The sequence below is a fragment of the Spea bombifrons genome, chromosome 3, assembly GCF_027358695.1.
Source record: "Spea bombifrons isolate aSpeBom1 chromosome 3, aSpeBom1.2.pri, whole genome shotgun sequence".
Taxonomy (NCBI): Eukaryota; Metazoa; Chordata; class Amphibia; order Anura; family Pelobatidae; genus Spea; species Spea bombifrons.
Genome location: NC_071089.1, coordinates 30905081 through 30924067, shown reverse-complemented (window position 1 = coordinate 30924067; position 18987 = coordinate 30905081). Strand labels below are relative to the sequence as shown.

General features: G+C 39.0%; 1 protein-coding gene across 1 annotated transcript in view; it reads left to right on the top strand.

The window, feature by feature from the left end:
- The window catches only part of MTHFD1L (methylenetetrahydrofolate dehydrogenase (NADP+ dependent) 1 like), an 85698-nt gene that overhangs the window by 13442 nt on the left and 53269 nt on the right, over positions 1–18987 (top strand). The window contains exons 8-18 of the mRNA XM_053459624.1: positions 665–776; positions 3824–3897; positions 3984–4081; positions 4825–4998; positions 8571–8707; positions 9756–9802; positions 12535–12642; positions 12971–13045; positions 14458–14560; positions 15485–15561; positions 17300–17440. Coding sequence (XP_053315599.1) covers positions 665–776; positions 3824–3897; positions 3984–4081; positions 4825–4998; positions 8571–8707; positions 9756–9802; positions 12535–12642; positions 12971–13045; positions 14458–14560; positions 15485–15561; positions 17300–17440 — 1146 coding nt within the window. The remainder of the gene's footprint in view (positions 1–664; positions 777–3823; positions 3898–3983; positions 4082–4824; positions 4999–8570; positions 8708–9755; positions 9803–12534; positions 12643–12970; positions 13046–14457; positions 14561–15484; positions 15562–17299; positions 17441–18987) is intronic.

The window sequence follows — 18987 nt, the reverse complement described above, 5'->3', positions numbered from 1 at the left end:
TCACAGTGTTTGATGCCCTATTTTTGTACTATGGTAGTTAACCACTTATCATTTTCCCATGTTTCATCTTGCTATGCCCCATCAAACCTGACGCATGGTTTACAAGGATTTGTATACTGTATACAACGCTGGCTAGCGTAAAATTTACAGTAAAGAAATGATCTGCTGACCGTCTAGAGCTGTGCACTCACATTAGACGTTCAGACAAAGCCCCTCCTGTGGTTAAATGTACCAAACGTTGTGTCCAAGAAATGATCTAATCCAGCTAGCGCGTTACTTATTATGGTTTAAATCGGCAACAATTTCAGTTAAATCTTCAGAATTATCTGTTTTCTCAGAGCCAGTATAAAGCAAGCTGCGAAAGCCTAAGGGGAAACTTAACTTAACCCCGTGAAGTACCGAGTGAGCCCACAGCAAACAGGCCAATACAGAGGATACCCCAAGTTCCTAAAGCCTCCTTGTTACCCAATATCTCAAATTAAGATCCAACTGCTGGCTCCATGGGTCTATGCCTTTATCCTTTTATCACATTATTATTAAATACCTTTTTGGTATTTAATAATTTTTGTTTTGGTATCTCATTTTTGTTTGCATAATTTAAGGTTACATTGGTAGCAAATGTGATGCCTCCAGCAAGGTTTTCACCATTTATTTCGTTTTCCAGCTGAGTGAGGCAAACATTGTCATCATCGGTAGTACAAAACCAAAGGAGATTCCTGCGAGTTGGATAAAGCCAGGAACTACTGTTATCAACTGCCCAAATGTGCACTTATCTGGTAAGTGAGCAAAATGTTATTAAGTGTCTGAATTTCATTGCTGACGGTCAGTCGTCTGCTGCCACGACTAACACATGCAACGTATTTGTCTCTAGATGACTCCTTGGGCTAGGAGACCCAGCTTCACCCTTTTTGCAGCCCCTTTTCCCATTCAGTTGAGCCTCAGGATACTAAATTGCTGCCAGGACGTAATTGCCTGGTCACGCGCTCGATATGTAGGATTGAGAATTGGCCCCAGTTGTTACTGTAGAACATTTAGGATGTTGCGGGGTGGTCAGGCAGCTCTCCGTTGCATGATCAGAAGATCTAGAGATACTTTTTGTTATGTTCACGCTGAGGTCAAAACGAAGGCAATAATGAACAGCAAAGTTCATAATCAAAGATAAGCCTGATCTCAACGCATGATTTGAAAAAGCATACCAGCAGAGATGGAGATTTGCAGGTAAATAAAAATAAATTAAATAAAAAGGGCCTCCTCCTTATAAACTCTAGGCCACTGTTATTTAAACTGTAGTCCCATAACTATGACTTTCCTAAAATGTGCATTGGAATAGTTAAATGGTGTGTCTACTTTTGTGTAATTATTAAAAGGTTTAAGGCATCCAAGCCAAATAGCAGTTTTCAAGCCAAGCCAATTAGATTTTTCCATTAGCCTCCAAGGTCAAGCTGAAAGCGTAACTGAACTTGTGCCTCCTTTAATTTATCGTTATACAAAGATTCGTAGTGGCGGCCAGTGTTCATGCGATTAAGACGGCACACCACCTGTTGTGATTCAGGGCTGTACGGCAGTAATACAATTTGAGTGTTCTCTGTAGTTTGTGTTTGTTATGCTAAACACTCACCTGTTAACACCTTTAGGAGATCAGGCTGTCTATTGATCACGCGATCGGGCATTTCCTTCTGGTAGTGTCAGTGCTGTCACCCACCAGAAGTTCACTCGAGGACAGGAGAGCCTTGCTGGGCTCTCAGTAACCCCCTGCTGGCTCATCGCGCATATTTGAAGCCCTGCTTGCTGATCACAGTGTAATAGATCAGGAGGTGGAGAGGGAGAAACAACGTTTCTCTCCTTACAACAACGAAAATAAAAATAAAAAAAATAGTGGAAAATGTAAATGAATAAAAACACTTTACAAAATAATAAAATATATCTATTGGGAGCCCAGTAATGTCACCATGAAATCACTGGGATCAAAAATGTATGAGAGGTCCCCAAAGGGATCTAGAGTCACACAGCACTGGGACCAGTGGGGAAAAAAGTAACCCTTACTCCTACAAGTATAAATAATAATAAAAAATATATATTTAAGAAAAATCACTACACCCAAACCCCTTCAGCCACTAGTATTAAAAATATGTAATAAAGGGTAAAATGTAAAACATTTAACAAACATGGTAAAAAATGACAAAAAAACCAAACATTTGATCCTTGGGTTCTGAAAGGGGGTTAAAGTAATTACCGTATTTGCTCGATTATAAGACGACCCTGATTATAAGACGACCCCCCAAAATCTGAATATTAACTTAGGAAAAAAAGGAAAAGCCTGAATATAAGACGACCCTGTAGGAAAAAAGTTTTACCAGTAAATGTTAATTCATGTAAACTATTTTTTGTAATAAAAGCTATGATTGAGAAAAATATTTTGTTTGTTTTTATTTACTAATATTTTCCAACCTGTCCCCCAGTTACGCACATCTGCCCCCAGGCTTGCCACACCAATATGGCACTGTGGCCCATGATATGCCTTTTAACCCTCTATATGCCACTGTGCCCCATGGTATGCCTTTTGACCCCCTATGTGCAACTCTGCCTCCAAAAATGCCTTATACCCCTATATCCCATTCTGGCATTTAGGGGGTTAAAATGCATATTATGGGGCAGAGTGGCATATAGGGAGGTATAAGGCATTCCAGGAGGCAGAGTGGCATTAAGGGAGTTAAAAGGCATTGTATAGAGCACTCTGCCTCCAGAAATGCCTTATACCCCTATATGCCACTCTGGCATTTAGGGGGTTAAAAGGCATATTATGGGGCAGAGTGGCATATAGGGAGGTATAAGGCATTTCAGGAGGCAGAGTGCTCTATTAAATGCCCCCTTAACGCCACTCTGCCTCCTGAAATGCCTTATACCTCCCTATACGCCACTCTGCCCCATAATATGCCTTTTAACCCCCTAAGTGCCAGAGTGGCATATAGGGGTATAAGGCATTCCAGAAATGCCCTATGTCCCCATTTAACACACACACACACACACACACACACACACACACTTACTTACTTACTTACTTACTTACTTACCGGTGACTCCAATTTCCTGCTGTATTGCCGGGGCGGCGAGTTGACGTCTCCTTCCGCTGCAGCCGGAAGGAGGTGGAGTTGGCAGCGGGGGTTTGTCTGCGTCCGTCGCATATACCTTCCCCGGCTGTCAGAGATCAGTGTTCCCCGCACCGGTGCGGGGAACTCTGATCTCAGACAGTCGGGGAAGCTATGCGCGACGGACGCAGACAACCCCCGCTGCTAGCCACACCTCCTTCCGGCTGCAGCGGACGCTGTCTACGCGGATCGCGTAGACGTCAACCCGCTGCCCCGGCAATACAGCAGGAAGCACCGGTAAGTGTGTGTGTGTGTGTGGGGGGTGTTAAATGTGTGGGGGGGGTTAAATGGGGGGGGGGAGACAGGAGGATCCAGGTCCCCTGCAGCGGTGCGGGGGATCTGGATCTTAGTCTCATAATCAGACCTCTATTTGAGGTCTGATTAGAAGACGACCCCGATTAGAAGACGAGGGGTATTTTTCAGAGCATGTGCTCTGAAAAAAACCTCGTCTTATAATCGAGCAAATACGGTACTCCTACTTTAACCCCCTTCTGTTCCCAATAAGCATTTTCTGACACTTTATAGGTTACGTGTTTGAATGTAAACATATTACACAATGGTTTTTTTATGGAGTCAGGTTGATGACACAGAATGCATGCTAAATCATTTGTGCCTGTTAACATGAATCTGGGTTTTTGTGTTTAGTTAATCTAGTTTGTTATGTTCTGTCCATGCAGGTGCTGCTGACCAGCAGAGTGATGGCATAGGTGGGCCGGGGGTCGGGCCGCTCGCTGCAGCTCTGAGGATGGAGGTTTGTGTCCCCTGTTGCTATTCTTCTAGGAAAGTCTGTGCCCACCCATAATTTTAATGTTTGTGTTTTGTTTTTTAATTTACCAGAATTTAGCAGAAAGCAGCAGAAGATGGGTTGAAGCTCAAAAATATAAAAAGTGGAACCTTCATTGCTTAAAACTTCAACCTCTTTCCCCTGTTCCAAGGTACGCTATCAGACTTCTCGACCAAAAATGCTCATTGGTCTATTCTAACTGCAATTAGAGTGGCACACTCTATGAATAATGATGTAAAACTTTGTGTGCGTGTATATATAAAATCTAAATACGAGGAGCTGTGGCTTGAGGGACTCTGAGGTTCACGTTTGGCTTTCATACTCTCTGTCTCGGATTTTGGAGGTATTTAGTGTTAAGGTCCACCTAATAGAACCTGAGACCTTTGGAAGTATGTGGCGTGATTATCTGGTCAATTCCATGTCCTGAAGTTCTCTCCTTTCTCCTCACACACCCCTTTCCAAAAGCTGCCTAAACCATTCAACAGTAATTAGCAACTTGACAATAGGTTTAATTAAGTGACCATCCCACAAGGGATACATAAAGTGGGGTTTTATTACCTATGTACTTAATATTTTCATCTATATACACGCATGGGTAGAGATGACCGGTAAATGCAAGATTTACGCAAAGTGGCGGTCCGGCTTTGTAAAGTGGGACTAATACTAGGAAAACTTGAGTGCAAGCAAATGACCTTGATATTGAATGAAGAGTTTAGACAACTTATAATTTGTACATTTAGATGTAATTAAAATACCATCAAATGTAAATATTGTGTTTAATATATAAACAATATGATATTTTGCATATAAAAGATTGGGGGATCCCTGTTGCCGGGATCTTGTGCTTATTTGCTGACCAACTAAGTTGAAGATCTGTTTGCTTTCAATTTTAAGTGATATCGAGATTTCTCGGGCTCAGAATCCAAAAGCCATCAACATGCTTGCCAAGGAGATTGGATTGCTCTCAGATGAAATTGAAGCATACGGCCAAACCAAAGCCAAAGTACGTCTGTCTCTTCTGGAGAGGCTAAAGGAGCAGCCAGATGGGAAATACATTTTAGTGGCTGGGTAAGACCTATTTCCTCACTTCTTAAATGCCCGGCCAGGCAAGCAGTGGGCATTGGCCGGGGCCACTTCAGAACAGAGGAGCCCTGTGCACGTCTAGGATTGTGTGTTTTTAAGGGGATTTTCAGATAACCTGCCGGCGGTACAGGATTTGCGTTATGGCCATTCTCTCTATTGCGTCATTGGATTTCTCTTATGTTGTCTCCCAAAAAATGTATTTGCTATAGATATTCAGGACCTCGTTTTAATGGACCCCTTACGAGTTGTAACTTACATTTATTGCCACTTTTGGACGTTGGTGGGCGTTTCCCACTGACATTGGTGGGCGTTTCCCACTGACGTTGGTGAAAAACCCCAATTTCAATGAAAAATGGGCGGGGATCGGGGCGTCTCAAGACCCTGCTCCCGTGACCCAGAGGGTTTGGGTCTTGACCCGGAGAAGTGGTGCTTCACCAGGCAATCTCTAGGCAAACCCGGAGAGTTCCCAGGTATAATGATAGCCTATCTTTTCCATTAATCTCATTTAGCTTATTTAGTCTTAATCAATTACATTTTTGTAGGGTTTATATTTTTCCCTTCATTTTTTCCATGGTGTGGAAAAATTCTGGTGTTGCGAGGAGATTCTTGACGCACAGGTCAGCAAAATGTATTGGTAATAGGTTTTGCTCAATTTTTTTTAAGTATGTATATCGCTGGTTAAAGTGCACCTGTCCCTGTAATGGGTACATTTTCAGTAGTTTTTCATTTTTTTATTGTTGGTTTAATAGTAAGTTTGTTTGACTACCACACCAATGAATCATTATTGCAAAGGACATATTTTGGGCTGGAATGGCCAAAGACTACTATATATATATATATATATATATATATATATATATATATATAATTAATATATATATATATATATATATATATATATATATATATATATATATATATATATATATATATATATATATATATATATATATATATATATGAGAAAATCATCACAGCTATATTTTGTTTTGTGAAAATGATATGCTGACATAAAAAAAAAAATTACTGTAGCGTATGTTAGACATATCACTAAATTAACTTTTTTTTCTTCTTATGTATTTTCTATTAAAATTTAGAATCTTTATTGTTCTCTAAAGTGTATTTTTTTTTCCTGAATTCAAATGAGGCAGCCAGAAAAATGTAGTCATTGTAATTAAAAATAGTAATATCTAGCGATCTATCCTAGACATTGTGCACCTCTCTTTGAAGATGCTGTACAATTCTATTGATTCCTAATTATATTTACGTGTACTAAAAAATCATTTAGTACTTTTAGGATAAGACATTACATTGAACAAAAACACAGGTACTGGAATGTTTACCATTAGGATAAGTTTTTTTTTTTATATTCTATTTTGTTAATATGATCTGAATACATTATGGAATTGGGTGCATAATGCAAATCTCAACAGCTCTCCTGGTTTTCCTTTGCTGTTTTACTGACGCAAAGAAGTCTCTGAGATTTCTGTCCAGGGATATAGTCGGATTGCACCCCTTTCTGGTGCAACGTAATATTGCTTTCTCATTCCATTAAAATTTATATGTAGTCTTTATTGGTCCCATATTTTTATTCCTCACTCAGGCCAGGAACTAATATAGAAATCATATATTTTTCTCTTAATATGACCATGGATTATTTTTATGGGGAATTTTTGCTTTCCATTTACCATTTGTTTCAGTTCTGCTGACGGAGCGCTCTTATATTACATTTTAATGAAAAGATCCCTCCGGAGCGAAAGCTGGCCAGCCGCAGCCTCTTTACCTAATGTATCGGTTTGTTTAAGGCTGTCAATCCTAGTTTTGTCATACCCTTTGAATGTATGTACTGTAAGAAGCGTTGTGTGAATTGTTGGCGCTACATAAGTACAATAATTTATGCTGTGTAGCAGACAGAACATTTCTGGCTTTAGGATGTAGCATTCTTAATGGTTTAAAGCTGAGTTGGTCCTGCCTGATGCATATATAATTATGGAAGATTTCTTTAAACCTTCCCAACTGTTTTTGGCTAAAGCTATCTTACATTAGCACAAAAAACACACTTGACTTGTGTCTTTTCATCTGCAAGGAAGTCTAGTGGATGTGACTTCAACAAAAGAAGCAATCAAAGATTCAGTGACCTAAAAAGAATTGCTGCCCACTCATCCTCGCCCATGGTTTTGTATTGGGGTAAACCTGCCCTTACCAGAAATTAGCAAAATTTGGGGTTGCATTCACTCGCATGTCCTTGCCAACAACTTTCATTCTAGCGACTCTGCAAGCGGTTTTGCAAGCATTAGCTGTCTTTACTTGTCCTCAGTGCGGAGTGTGATCAAACAAGTCAACCCCGGACTCGACTGACCACAAGTCGTCTTTGAATTGAATAGACCCAATTTTTGACATAGACTTAACAGCATATAATTGTTAACCTGTTTTTTTAAGGCATTCTGTAGTTTTTTTTTTTAAGATCAGTTCTTTTTTATTTTTTTTTAACTGCATTTATATAGTGGTATACATGCAGGAACAGTATTTTATTTTTGATATATAAGGATATTAATATTTCCATGGTATCTATATTGGATAAAGAAACGTTACTGTTATAGACTTTTTGATGGGTAGTTTATTCTTGATCGGTATAGTCTCTGTGGCTGCCTGAAAATCCAGATCGGTATCTTGTTTGTTTGTTTTCTTGGTTGAATCTCTTGCCAAACTAAAGAATACTTTTTTTTTTTCTCGTGTGACACAGAGGTTATTTAAATAAATACGTGTAGTGTCTTCAGGTGAAAGCATGTTTAGGCCTGTAGCATTTGCGTATATCAGGCTATATTAACTTGTAATGTAAGGCTGTAACAGGAAAACAATGGGACCAAATCATATTGTGTAGTTTATCATGAGATAGTAGGACATCCCAGCTCCTTCTGGACTCTAGATAAAGAGGTAGAGTAGAGGGTTGCACGGGGGACAAGAATACCCATGTGATGGGAAGGAACACAAAATGGGATAGAATATACAGAATAAAAGCATCAAAAAACAACTTGTACTAAATGTGACCACTGTCACGGGCAGCACATAAGAAAGTAAACCAATTTCTGAAGAGCGTGGGACTAAGAATGCCCGGGCGGTGGCAGAACCTCTGTTGTGAAACAATGAGACAGAATGTCCTCTTGGTTGATTAGGCCATGTTTTTTGTGCTGCTGTTGGATGGGCCGGTTACAAGGAATATCTCTATTCCAACCCAACCAGACTATTTACACTATGGAAGACCCTGCGGAAGAAGGCCCAGCCTCCATAGCATCCAGTAAAGACACATGAGATCCTACCTCAGTAGGGTGGATGGAGGCTGGGGCTGTTGGCGTGAGTCAGGCCTACAGCGGCACCCAGGGTAAATACATCACTGGTAGGAGGCAAATACATAGTCCGTATTAGCAGGCATGTTCTTGTATCTCTTATTATACTAGACAACAATTGTTTCTGCAGAGTAGGCGGAGGTTTGTTTTTCTCATGTTTTTCCAATAGACAATTGAGAAACTAAAAGTATGTGCTATGTTTCTTTTGCATAGAATCACTCCTACACCTCTTGGAGAAGGAAAAAGCACGGTAACCATTGGCCTGGTACAAGCTTTAACGGCTCATACAAATGTAAATTCTTTTGCGTGCCTTAGACAACCTTCACAAGGACCCACGTTTGGTGTCAAAGGTAATTCTGCCTGTTTACCAAGAATGGAACTGTTTGTTTAATGTGGGCATTTTTTTTACTAATCAATATTTTTTATTTATTTATTTTTCAAGCGTCACTGGATATGAATACTCTTGCTGTTAATTGTTTTTAAATTATCGTGCTTCTAGGCAGCACCAAATGCTTACAAAATAAAGTATTAAATCACCAGGTATTTTAGTGTAGATGCATACAATATTTAGGGAAATTTGATTTATTTTAAAGAAAAAAGCTGTTTGGGGATATAACCACAAGATCTAAATATTTTGCCCTTTGAGCTGCCATGAGGAGCCATTTATAAGCCTTGTAGGTAAATTGTATATTTGAAAACTACCCCCCCCCATTCAGGATTATTGTCCCCTACAGTGTATTTCCTGTTCCGTAATAACTGATGGTTCTACAGAAACCTGGGATATTATGAAGGCTCTTCAAGTCTAAAGCAAAAACTGCATGATCTCAGAGTTTGATGTTGAGCCACAATTTAAGAGCCCATGATCACACATTGTTTACACATATTGTGTGAATTATTGTCTTCCTTGGAGAAGATGATTGAGAGCCCCCTAAGCACGTATGTCAGGAGGAACACTCATCTTTGTGAGTCACAGGTCAGCACTGTCAGTGCGCTGCATTTCTTTTCTAAAATATCTTATTGGAATACTGCTGTTCTTAGTGCTTTGTCTTTCTCCAATGAATAACATATGTGAAACTATATACACTATATATAGTTAGTGAATAATTTTAATTTGTAGCGGTTTAGTCCAGTAGTGTAAATTGAAGAAAAAATAAGTACAACCATTTAAAATAATACCTCTTTTATTGGACTAACATTCCAAAACTATTGCTGAGGGCTATTACTTATCGGTCTCTTATCATTCTCCTTAACCCCTGTAATGTAACTATATGAATGAGCAAAATATTGAAAATGTACTCTTTCAGGTTATGTAGGAACTGTTTTACAGATCGTGGCTTAACATACTTATGTGATCTTTCCTTTTTTTCCTTTTTTAATATTTAATACTTTTCTTTGCAGGTGGAGCAGCAGGTGGTGGATATGCTCAAGTCATTCCAATGGAAGAGGTATAAAAAAACAAAAAACCCAAACATCTAATTTTGGAAGAATTGCGTATCCAATGAGACCGTGAATAGACCATGTTCTGTTGTGCTGTCAGGAAATGGAAATCTATATAAAGCATTTTAAAGGGGGAACTCCCGCCATGCTTTTATGTTCTTTCTGTTTATGTTCTGTGGTTGTAAGAAGTATCTGTTTTATATTGAACTCATAAAACGTTGCAAAATAAGTGTGTTCCAACAGACTTCTGTTTCAGTGGTCCCCCATGCTGTGCTTTGGCTATTGATGCTGAGCGCCGGGATGTGATTCATACGCAGACGCTCGGCATTGCAGATACACACATCACAAAGGAGCACTGAAACAGAAGTCTGTAGGGACAGACCTCGCGCTCCTGCCACAAGAGCACCAGAGATTAAAGCAAATGGTAGAAAATGAGGAGGAGAAGATGTAGAGCGGGAGAGTGTGTATTTTGAAAGTGGTTTTTGTGGAGGACAGTTTGTATGTTAGGTCAAGTAAGCATATGTCTGTTAGGGCAGGTGTATGTTTGTGTGCGAGTGCAAGTGTGAATGTGTGTGTTTGAGGGCAAGGGTGTGTAAGGGCAAGTGCATATATGTTTCTCTTGATAGTCTGTGTCTGTTTTTATTGTGTTCTGTGTTTAGGTAGATCCATCCATCTTAGCCTGAAAATTGCCCTACCCCCCATACCCTCTACGTTATTGTCAAACCGTCCATCCAATCTGCTTTGCCAGTATTACTTGTTCATAGTTATTGTCACAAGATTCTAAAATAAATCTAACAGCTGTAACCTGGCTCTGTAGTAAAAGCCACAGGTGCTGTACATGGTGGTAAATAGCCCATGCCTAATCGTCTTTTTAAATCGAGTTTAAAATTAAGGTGGAAAGTCACCAAACCGCAATGTTAGATTTTTCTTCTTGTGTGAAACTTTGAGATATTGTGTGCTCTGCCAACATAAACTTTAGTGATGTTTTTCTAGGACTTGTTTATCATACATGGGAAACAATGTCATGCACCATTTATCAGACAAAATACAGCAGTGTGTGGTTTTTTTTATACACAGGGACATTAATCAGTACATTTTTTTGTTACTCTGGCAAGCACTGCAACAGTAAAATATATAATATAATTTAAATTCTTTTATTTGACGTTATGTATGCCTTAGCAAACATATGTTAACATCCATATAGAGTGTTTTGATGTCAATATTATACAGTAAAATATTTTAATAGCTTAGATATTTTGTTAGCAATAAATTGCAGAAAACAGTTCTGTACTCATTTGCTCTGATGTTGACAGATCTATATTATATAATGCGTAACAAATTAAGCAGCTCTGTACAATTTAAATGGAGTGGGTAAGACATATATCACACACCCACCCATATATATTGTATGTGTGATATAATCTTGTGTGTGTATATATTATGTAGAAAGATGTTTTCTGTTTCCGTAAGGATGGATGATGAGAAAAGAGGCAACTTCAGGACAGGAAATTTGATTAGATATTCTATTCAAGTCATCTTCTGTTCTCTGCTTTCCCAGAGATAAATCTTTTCAGCTAAATATCTCCAATTCAATTGTGCTAATTGGCACAGAAAAACACAAGCTATGGGTACTTTTTATTAAATGACCCAATCAGTTAAAAACTGTTTTGGGCCCCAGTTCTCATTTAAATGGCCCTCTTGAAGGCTCATACCTTCAACTGTATGAGTTGCAATGCACTCACAAATTCACAATTAATTATGTAGTGTGTAATTTCTCCTGTAAAACGGACTGAATTGGCTAAGTTTCCATAAATGTATCTATTATGCTTGTGGCTTCTTGCAGAAAAAGCTCAGTTGAGTTAGCTCTCCTTAATGCACAGGACGGTTGGTAAGATGTAGTATTTCAGTTCGTCTAAAAGCGTCTCCAGATGCACCTGGTTTAGTCAATAAACTAAAGTATCCGTTTACTTCCAAGCTGATCCTTATTAGATAAAATCTAGAAACTGAAGTGATTTGTTCGGCTGAGTGCAACTGTGCCGAACCGTAGAAGTCCTATTCCTTATCACCCGATGGTGAACTCCACCTAAATCTGTAGAGAGCTGCTAGCTTGCAGTTGCTGAGTTTTGAAGGAACGTTGCGGATATCTTCTCCAAAATAACATTTTTACAGCTTACATCTATCTAACTAATAAAGAGCGACCCGTAGACATGTGGCTACATTTCTGAGTTCAGAAAAAATGAATGTGCTGAAAGAAGCACATATTTAGTGGCAATTAATATTCTAAGACTTGATGAGAGGTTAAAGCGGGTTACAGGACCATTTGCCTCCAGTTAGCGTGGGAACATCCCCATCTGCTGTCTCTATTTGCTTGAGCTAATTTTTCTAAGTTAGGACACCGGGATAATGCTTCCGGCACTGAAAAGCTCATGCTGTCTAATTATAATTAACTCCATAACTGTGTAGTATATCATTTGTTAGTATGTGGATTGACGCTTTAAAGGAATCAACAAACTGTGCAAAAACATAGAATTTAATGGCAGAAAAGAACAAGTCACACCATCTAGCCTTCCCATTGTCCCTGATGTAGAGGCTCAGACCTTAATCAGTCCTTGGTCTTGTCTTGGATCCCGAGATAGCATCTTTAAATACCCTCACCTCTACCTAATAGCCTCTACCTTCCCTGATAGGAGGGTGTTCCGTTCATCTACCACACATTTCCAATTTCTCTTTCATTTTGCAGTTCAACCTTCATTTGACCGGGGACATTCACGCCATCACTGCAGCCAATAACTTGCTGGCAGCTGCTATTGATGCCCGAATTCTTCATGAAAACACTCAGAGTGATAAGGTGAATATTGCGGCAGAAATGGGGTGTCTTTCGTAAATGTAGCTGGATACTTTAACTGATGTTAGCTCTGTAAATATTTGATTTGACACTTTTCTAACTAGTATGAAAAGTATATTAAAAGTTTAGATTGTAGCTCTGGGATTATGCTCCTACCCAGGAGGTACAGAACAGAGTTTTACCTGCTAGAGGTTGTAGATTTTAACATTTGACCTGTAAATCGCCATCCTACGCACATCTCTAATTCCTTCGCAGATTGTTGGCCTTTTCTCATACTCCGGGTTTGTCAGCTATCAGACCTTTTTATATGTATTTTGTTTACATCTTTCAGGCTTTATATAATCGCCTTGTTCCATCAATTAATGGAGTTAGAGCCTTCTCCCCAATACAGATTGCTCGTTTAAAGGTAAGTGTCAGATTCTATGTTTTTTTTTTGTTTGTTTTTGTTTTTTTATTTCCCCCAAATCCACGTAAGAGGACACTAGGGAGCTCTGGAGAACTTGTTTCATAGATCAGATCTATGACCCTAGACCCAAAGACCCTAGAACTAGTCAAGTAATACCTCTGTTAAATGAGGTGTCTGCTTACAGGAGATGGTAACAAGTGGTTCTGTTATTCCTACATTCATTGATATACCTAGGTTGTGCTTAGGTGTGTGAATTTGGACTATACGAGAACATAAGATCCAAAGCAGACTGCGATGCGTTCATGGTAAAGCATCAAAACACCGTATAATGCAGTTACAATTCTGTAGTACATTCTTAAATGTAAACCAGCGGTAAAATCACAGAAGCACAGGTCTGTAAAGCAGCATAGCTTATACTGTTAAAGTGAGCTTGTAATGTGACTGGTCAAATTTCATGGAGGTATAGCCTTCAACAATGATGTCAAGTGGACAATTTTATTGATCTAACATTAGAGATCTTGAGAATTCAAGTATTTTGCTGTCCCAACAATAAAAATTGCATGTTGACATTGCATGCATAGAACTGAGTGATGTTCTTAATCAGCCACTAGATGGCAGTGCATCCTAAACCCTTGGGTTCCCTTTGACGACAATACATTAGCTGGACAATTAGGAATCCTTTCATGGGTGTGTTACGTGCTGACTGCCCATTCTTCTTCTTTATACCTGGGAACAAGGAAAAGAAAAATATTTTTGCAGTGTGTTTTCAATTATCTTTAAAACTGACCTCATGAATTTGGATTTTTAACAAATAGGCTTTTAAATTGTAACCATAGTAGACATCCTGCAAGAGTTCCAGTAGTTCTGTCCATAAGTTGTTCATTTATAATTGAACATTAATATGTTATGTAGTAATGCTTGGTGTGGCGAATGTATTCTAAAATATTGTTTGTCTAGGGAAAATGTAGGTGCAAACAATATCCTATATGTTTTCCAGTATTACCCATCGCTGTCGTTATAAAGCTGGGGCTGGGAAAGCGTGGGGCTTAAGCGAGTTCCACGTTTAAAACCATTGCAATCTAAAGCAAAGTTTGCCACCTGGGGCCCCCAGCCTGCACCGTCCATTGGGATTGTGTAGAGTCACAGAATGAAGTGGTAGAATAACAAAATTATATAACTATTTATGTTCAGCCATCAGAGCTGTGGAGCGACTAGAACATGGTGGCATCAGCAGCTGCAAAACAAACACTTTGAGAACCAATGACCTAAAGTGATATTGCAGAAAACAAACAAACTGTATAAACGTAAAGATAACAAAATTACTGTGCTCGAAAGCTCCTAAAGAGCTTTTCTTTTATAGGAGGTTTGTAACTAATTTTAATTAGCCTTTTTCTCTCCATTGTTCTCTTTAGAGGTTGGGTATAAATAAGACTGATCCTCGAACGCTGACAGAGGAAGAAGTTAGTACATTTGTACGTCTTGATATCGATCCGTCTACCATAACCTGGCAAAGAGGTATGGCGTGGAGATTAATACTAAATGCACGTGATCCTTTCTTACAAAATTTTGCTAAAATGGAGAGATGAGGGCTCTGTCTTGGGTTTGTGTTGAGGATAATGCCTGGCCTGGACTGGGCCATCAGGAAGGAGGATGCTTAAAAGCCTCTTCCCTCATTCTGAATATATACAAGCATCTTCTCATATCGGGCAAAATATTTGGATTGACCTGCTGCTTTCTAGGATGACTAGCATAGATTCGAGTGGGTCAGTCGCCTGGAATGCTCTGCCCAAATATAAGACCAAAGCAGTTATAGACATACAAAGGAAAAGGGGAGTGATGTGTCAGCGCACCTTGTTCTCGTATGTACGTCAGGATAGACTTACAGTAGTTCTGATAGAGTAAAAAATACATCTTTATTTAAATATAGATAAAATAAATTCTGCATGAGGAGAATGTAGGTATGGCTCAACTCTGGTTGGACTCATGCCATGGCTAGCTCAACACAACTCCACAAAATACTCATGCATGTAATATCATGAACAAAATAACCTTCTGGCAGCAATCTAAGGGTTGCAGTAATTCAGAATTATCACCAGTGGTTCTCAAGATGATCCCCATGAACTTTTGAAGGTCCAGGTAACAGATATTAAAAAAAAAAATGGAATGAATGCTGTATCCTACACAACTGGTAGCTCTTGAACATTGGTTTCCGTAACTGGTTGTGGCCTTGTGGTGGGATCAGGAGTCGCAAAGATTTGCACACTGCAGAGCCTGACTGACAAGTTTGGAGACCACCTATTTTTTTTTAAAGGAATAGGAGAACATTTTAGTCTTGCAACTAGTTACCTGGACCTTAATCTCCTTTTAGGTTGCTACAAAGTATGTCATTTTTTTTCTATTCATTTGTTGACTACTTTACTTTATTTTTCTTTTTAACAGTGTTGGACACAAATGACCGGTTTCTTCGAAAGATCACGATTGGCCAAGCAAATACTGAAAAGGGGTTTGCTAGACAGGTATGTAATCTGGCCTAGAAAGGTTTTTAGAACCTTACAATGTAACCAGAAACAGACTGTGTTTTGTTTTCCTTTTTATACTTTGGACTGATTTCACATCCAGTTAATATTTCATATTTAAATCTTTTTATGATGAAACCTTAATTTTAGAGGGGAACTAAATTTGTCTGTTAAAACTGCCTATAGCATCTTCTGTATGATTTACGTTAATGTCGTGTTTTTGGTGGGGATATTTAGTTTATAAGTAAGGTAATGTGTGCCTCTAATGCCTGTGCATTTGCTGGGAGGGACCGGGATCTGTTAAGCAAACTGGTTAAGTCTTGGGGGGAAAATGGAACGGTTTTACTCTGTGGGGTTCTTGGTTTGCAAAAGATATAATTTGGTTCCCTGAGTTTCTGCGAGTTTTCCAGTTTTCTTATCAGGTCTGTTTTAGTCTGTCCGGTAAAAAAGAATTTTGTGAATGCTGTGGTTTCCTTTCATTGACTCTGTGACCAAAAGAAAATGACCTTTTTGTGATTGCACCTGTCATTATGCTGTTAATTAATATTTGTTACTCATCACAATACATTTTTACGTGGAATAATAAAACGATATAGATCAAAAAAAATGCAACGGACATTTATCAAAATTATATACTACATATAAATGTACAGACGTGTGTTTTTTGTATTATAACAAAGGGAATATTGGGACCCTTTTTAAACATGACATCTAAGTCCTCTACAAGTAGATGGCCATCCATGACAGTTTTTTTTTTTTTGTACTATGATCAAAAAACCACAATGCTCACTTATTATATAAATATATAACGCTGACGTCACAACCTCTCACAGCGCATGCACCTTCACCACTGATTTGGGAAGGGGAATCATGGACAGGAACCTCTCCATACTGATGTGAGTGGATGGGGTACCTACTATCATTGACAACGAGTAATGTTCTAAGCAACTCCTATGGGAAGTGTTTGGTTTTTTTTTAAATTTTTAGCACGCATTTCTAGTTTTTGACCTTGGTTGCATTCCTTGGATTCGATCTACAAACCCTCAACGTTTTCTATAATTAATGAGATGTTTGATAAAATAGAGCTTTATGTGTGCAGATTATGGTAGAGGGTAAGCAAAGAGCTAGGAGAGTTAAGAGATGGGCCAAGGTAATGCGGTAAACCAGAAATAGGTATTTACTCACACCAGGCTTCCTGGAATTCTGACTAGAATTATACCCCAACACAGGTTGTTGGCTTTTTTTATTTTTATAAACCATTTGGAGTTTGGTAATATGTGCTATAATGAGGCATTTTAAAATTGTATGAGATAGGCTTATGGCTGAATCGAAGATGAGACCAAGGGTCGGTTAAGGTTTGTCTTTACATCGGGAAAGTAATTAAAAACATCTGGACCAAACTACATGGGTCCAATGGTTCTTCTCTGCCTTCAAATTCTTTATTTCTGTATCTTAAAATTGTATGTCATATTGTATTTAGGACATATTCATTTGACCATAAGTTCATTATACTGCCTTTAGCACAGGTAGATTATATTAAAACCACCCAGTGGGCTCATCTGAGCATGTCCTGGACGCATGCAATGCATAGGAACTTGATGACCAGACATGCGTCTGCTCTGATTAATAACTCTTGAAAGTATGAAATGAATGCTTTTGAAGTCAGGTTTTCTTCATTACCCGGTATAAGCGATGGACAAAGCTACATAAAGGCTGCTTTCTTCTCTCGCGCTCATAGGCCCAGTTTGACATTGCCGTTGCCAGTGAGATTATGGCCATCCTCGCGTTAACAGACAGCCTGCAGGACATGAAAGAGCGGCTGGGGCGAATGGTGGTGGCCTGCGACAAAAAAGGTCAGCCCGTGACGGCTGAAGATTTGGTAAGTTTCATTTCCTGTTCTATCGTTTATATTATAAGCGCCTGTGATCTGGCTTTTCCTGATATGTTTAAGTAATGGAGTGTTGGAGCAATCTGACGCATACCTCTGCTGCAGTAACATTTAGTACTTTGGGGGGGAAAAAAGTACTTTTATGGAAAAATAAATTCTTGGCTTTAACATAGATAAATCGTTGGCTCTGGGAAAGGCCAAATACATAATTGTTAGTTTATCTGTATTTAAGAATATTTCTCATATTTTTGCTTATAATAAATGGAATGAAAATGTCATTTGGGATGAAATGGATATGGCTCCATTATACACCACAGAAAAGCTCTGCTCTTTTTCAACACTAATTTTAAAAAAAAATCTAATTCTTTTCCTCTAATAAACACTAAGTATTACGTTTCTGTGCAGGCTGCATTTCTATAACATGAACTTGACTGGCAGCTGCCACCTTGCTGAATCTGATTAATTTGATTTTACGCTAAAAGAAGTTAACCAAGAGTTTTTTTTTAATATATATATATATATATTGCTTGAATTTGTAGCTGTATGTTTAATAAAACAATGGCTTTTAATTTAAGAAGTATTTTTTTAATTAACCTTGAGCAATGAAAATGCTTATCTTAATCAATAAAATGTACCGTACCATACTCCCCCTTTGTGGGATGCGGGTAGGAGGTCCCACTGATGTGGGCGGTCCTGTCGAGATCGATGGGCGGTCCCACCAAAATAGCAGGGGACACACGCAATCTTTAATGGGGAAGTGGGCGGGGTAGTGGGCCGTGACCACAGTTTCGCCCGGGGTCTCCGGGCGAAACTCAGTTTGCATGTATGGGTGTAACACTTGAGAAAAGAACCGTTCTTCCAGCCTTACATCAAAGAGGAGGTCGTAGGCAAGCGTTTGCGCTGCTTATACGTCAGTGTCACCTATGTCAACGTGTTGAAGGGTACACATGGCAGTGCTCAGTGATTGCACAAAGAATACGACTCCCTTTGAAAGTGGCCCGTGTTCTTCGGATCTTATGCCAGCACCATCGGTTACAATTCATATCTTCCACTCTTCTACTGTTGACAGGTAAAGCAATGTGAAATGTACGCATTGTTAAAAAAAGAGAAGAAAAAGAAAAAAAATACTTTCAACTCCCCGTACCCCTCCTTAATCACGTCCATATTTTATCCAGGTGGTATGTGATCTGTTTACAATGCAACTCTCTAGTGTTTGAGAAATGTATTGGGGAATGTAATCCAGTGGCCAGCTATTCATTGGAAATGTATGTCAAGCTCATGCAATCGGCTCAATCCACACGCAGCCTGAAACTTCACACATGTATGGTTTGTTTCTTGCGGAACAATAACAAAGTTTTTGTGGTTGGCAGTGGCACATCTGTTTAGATTGCCATTGCATGATTTTAGGTGACTTTGCCGGGTCAGAGAAAATGTGTAGGAAATACAGGCTTACTTGATTAATGAACCAGTGGGTCTAAAACGTTGCATTTTTTGCTATCTGTTTGCGTGGGAAATGTCCGTGATTGGTTTTTATTCTT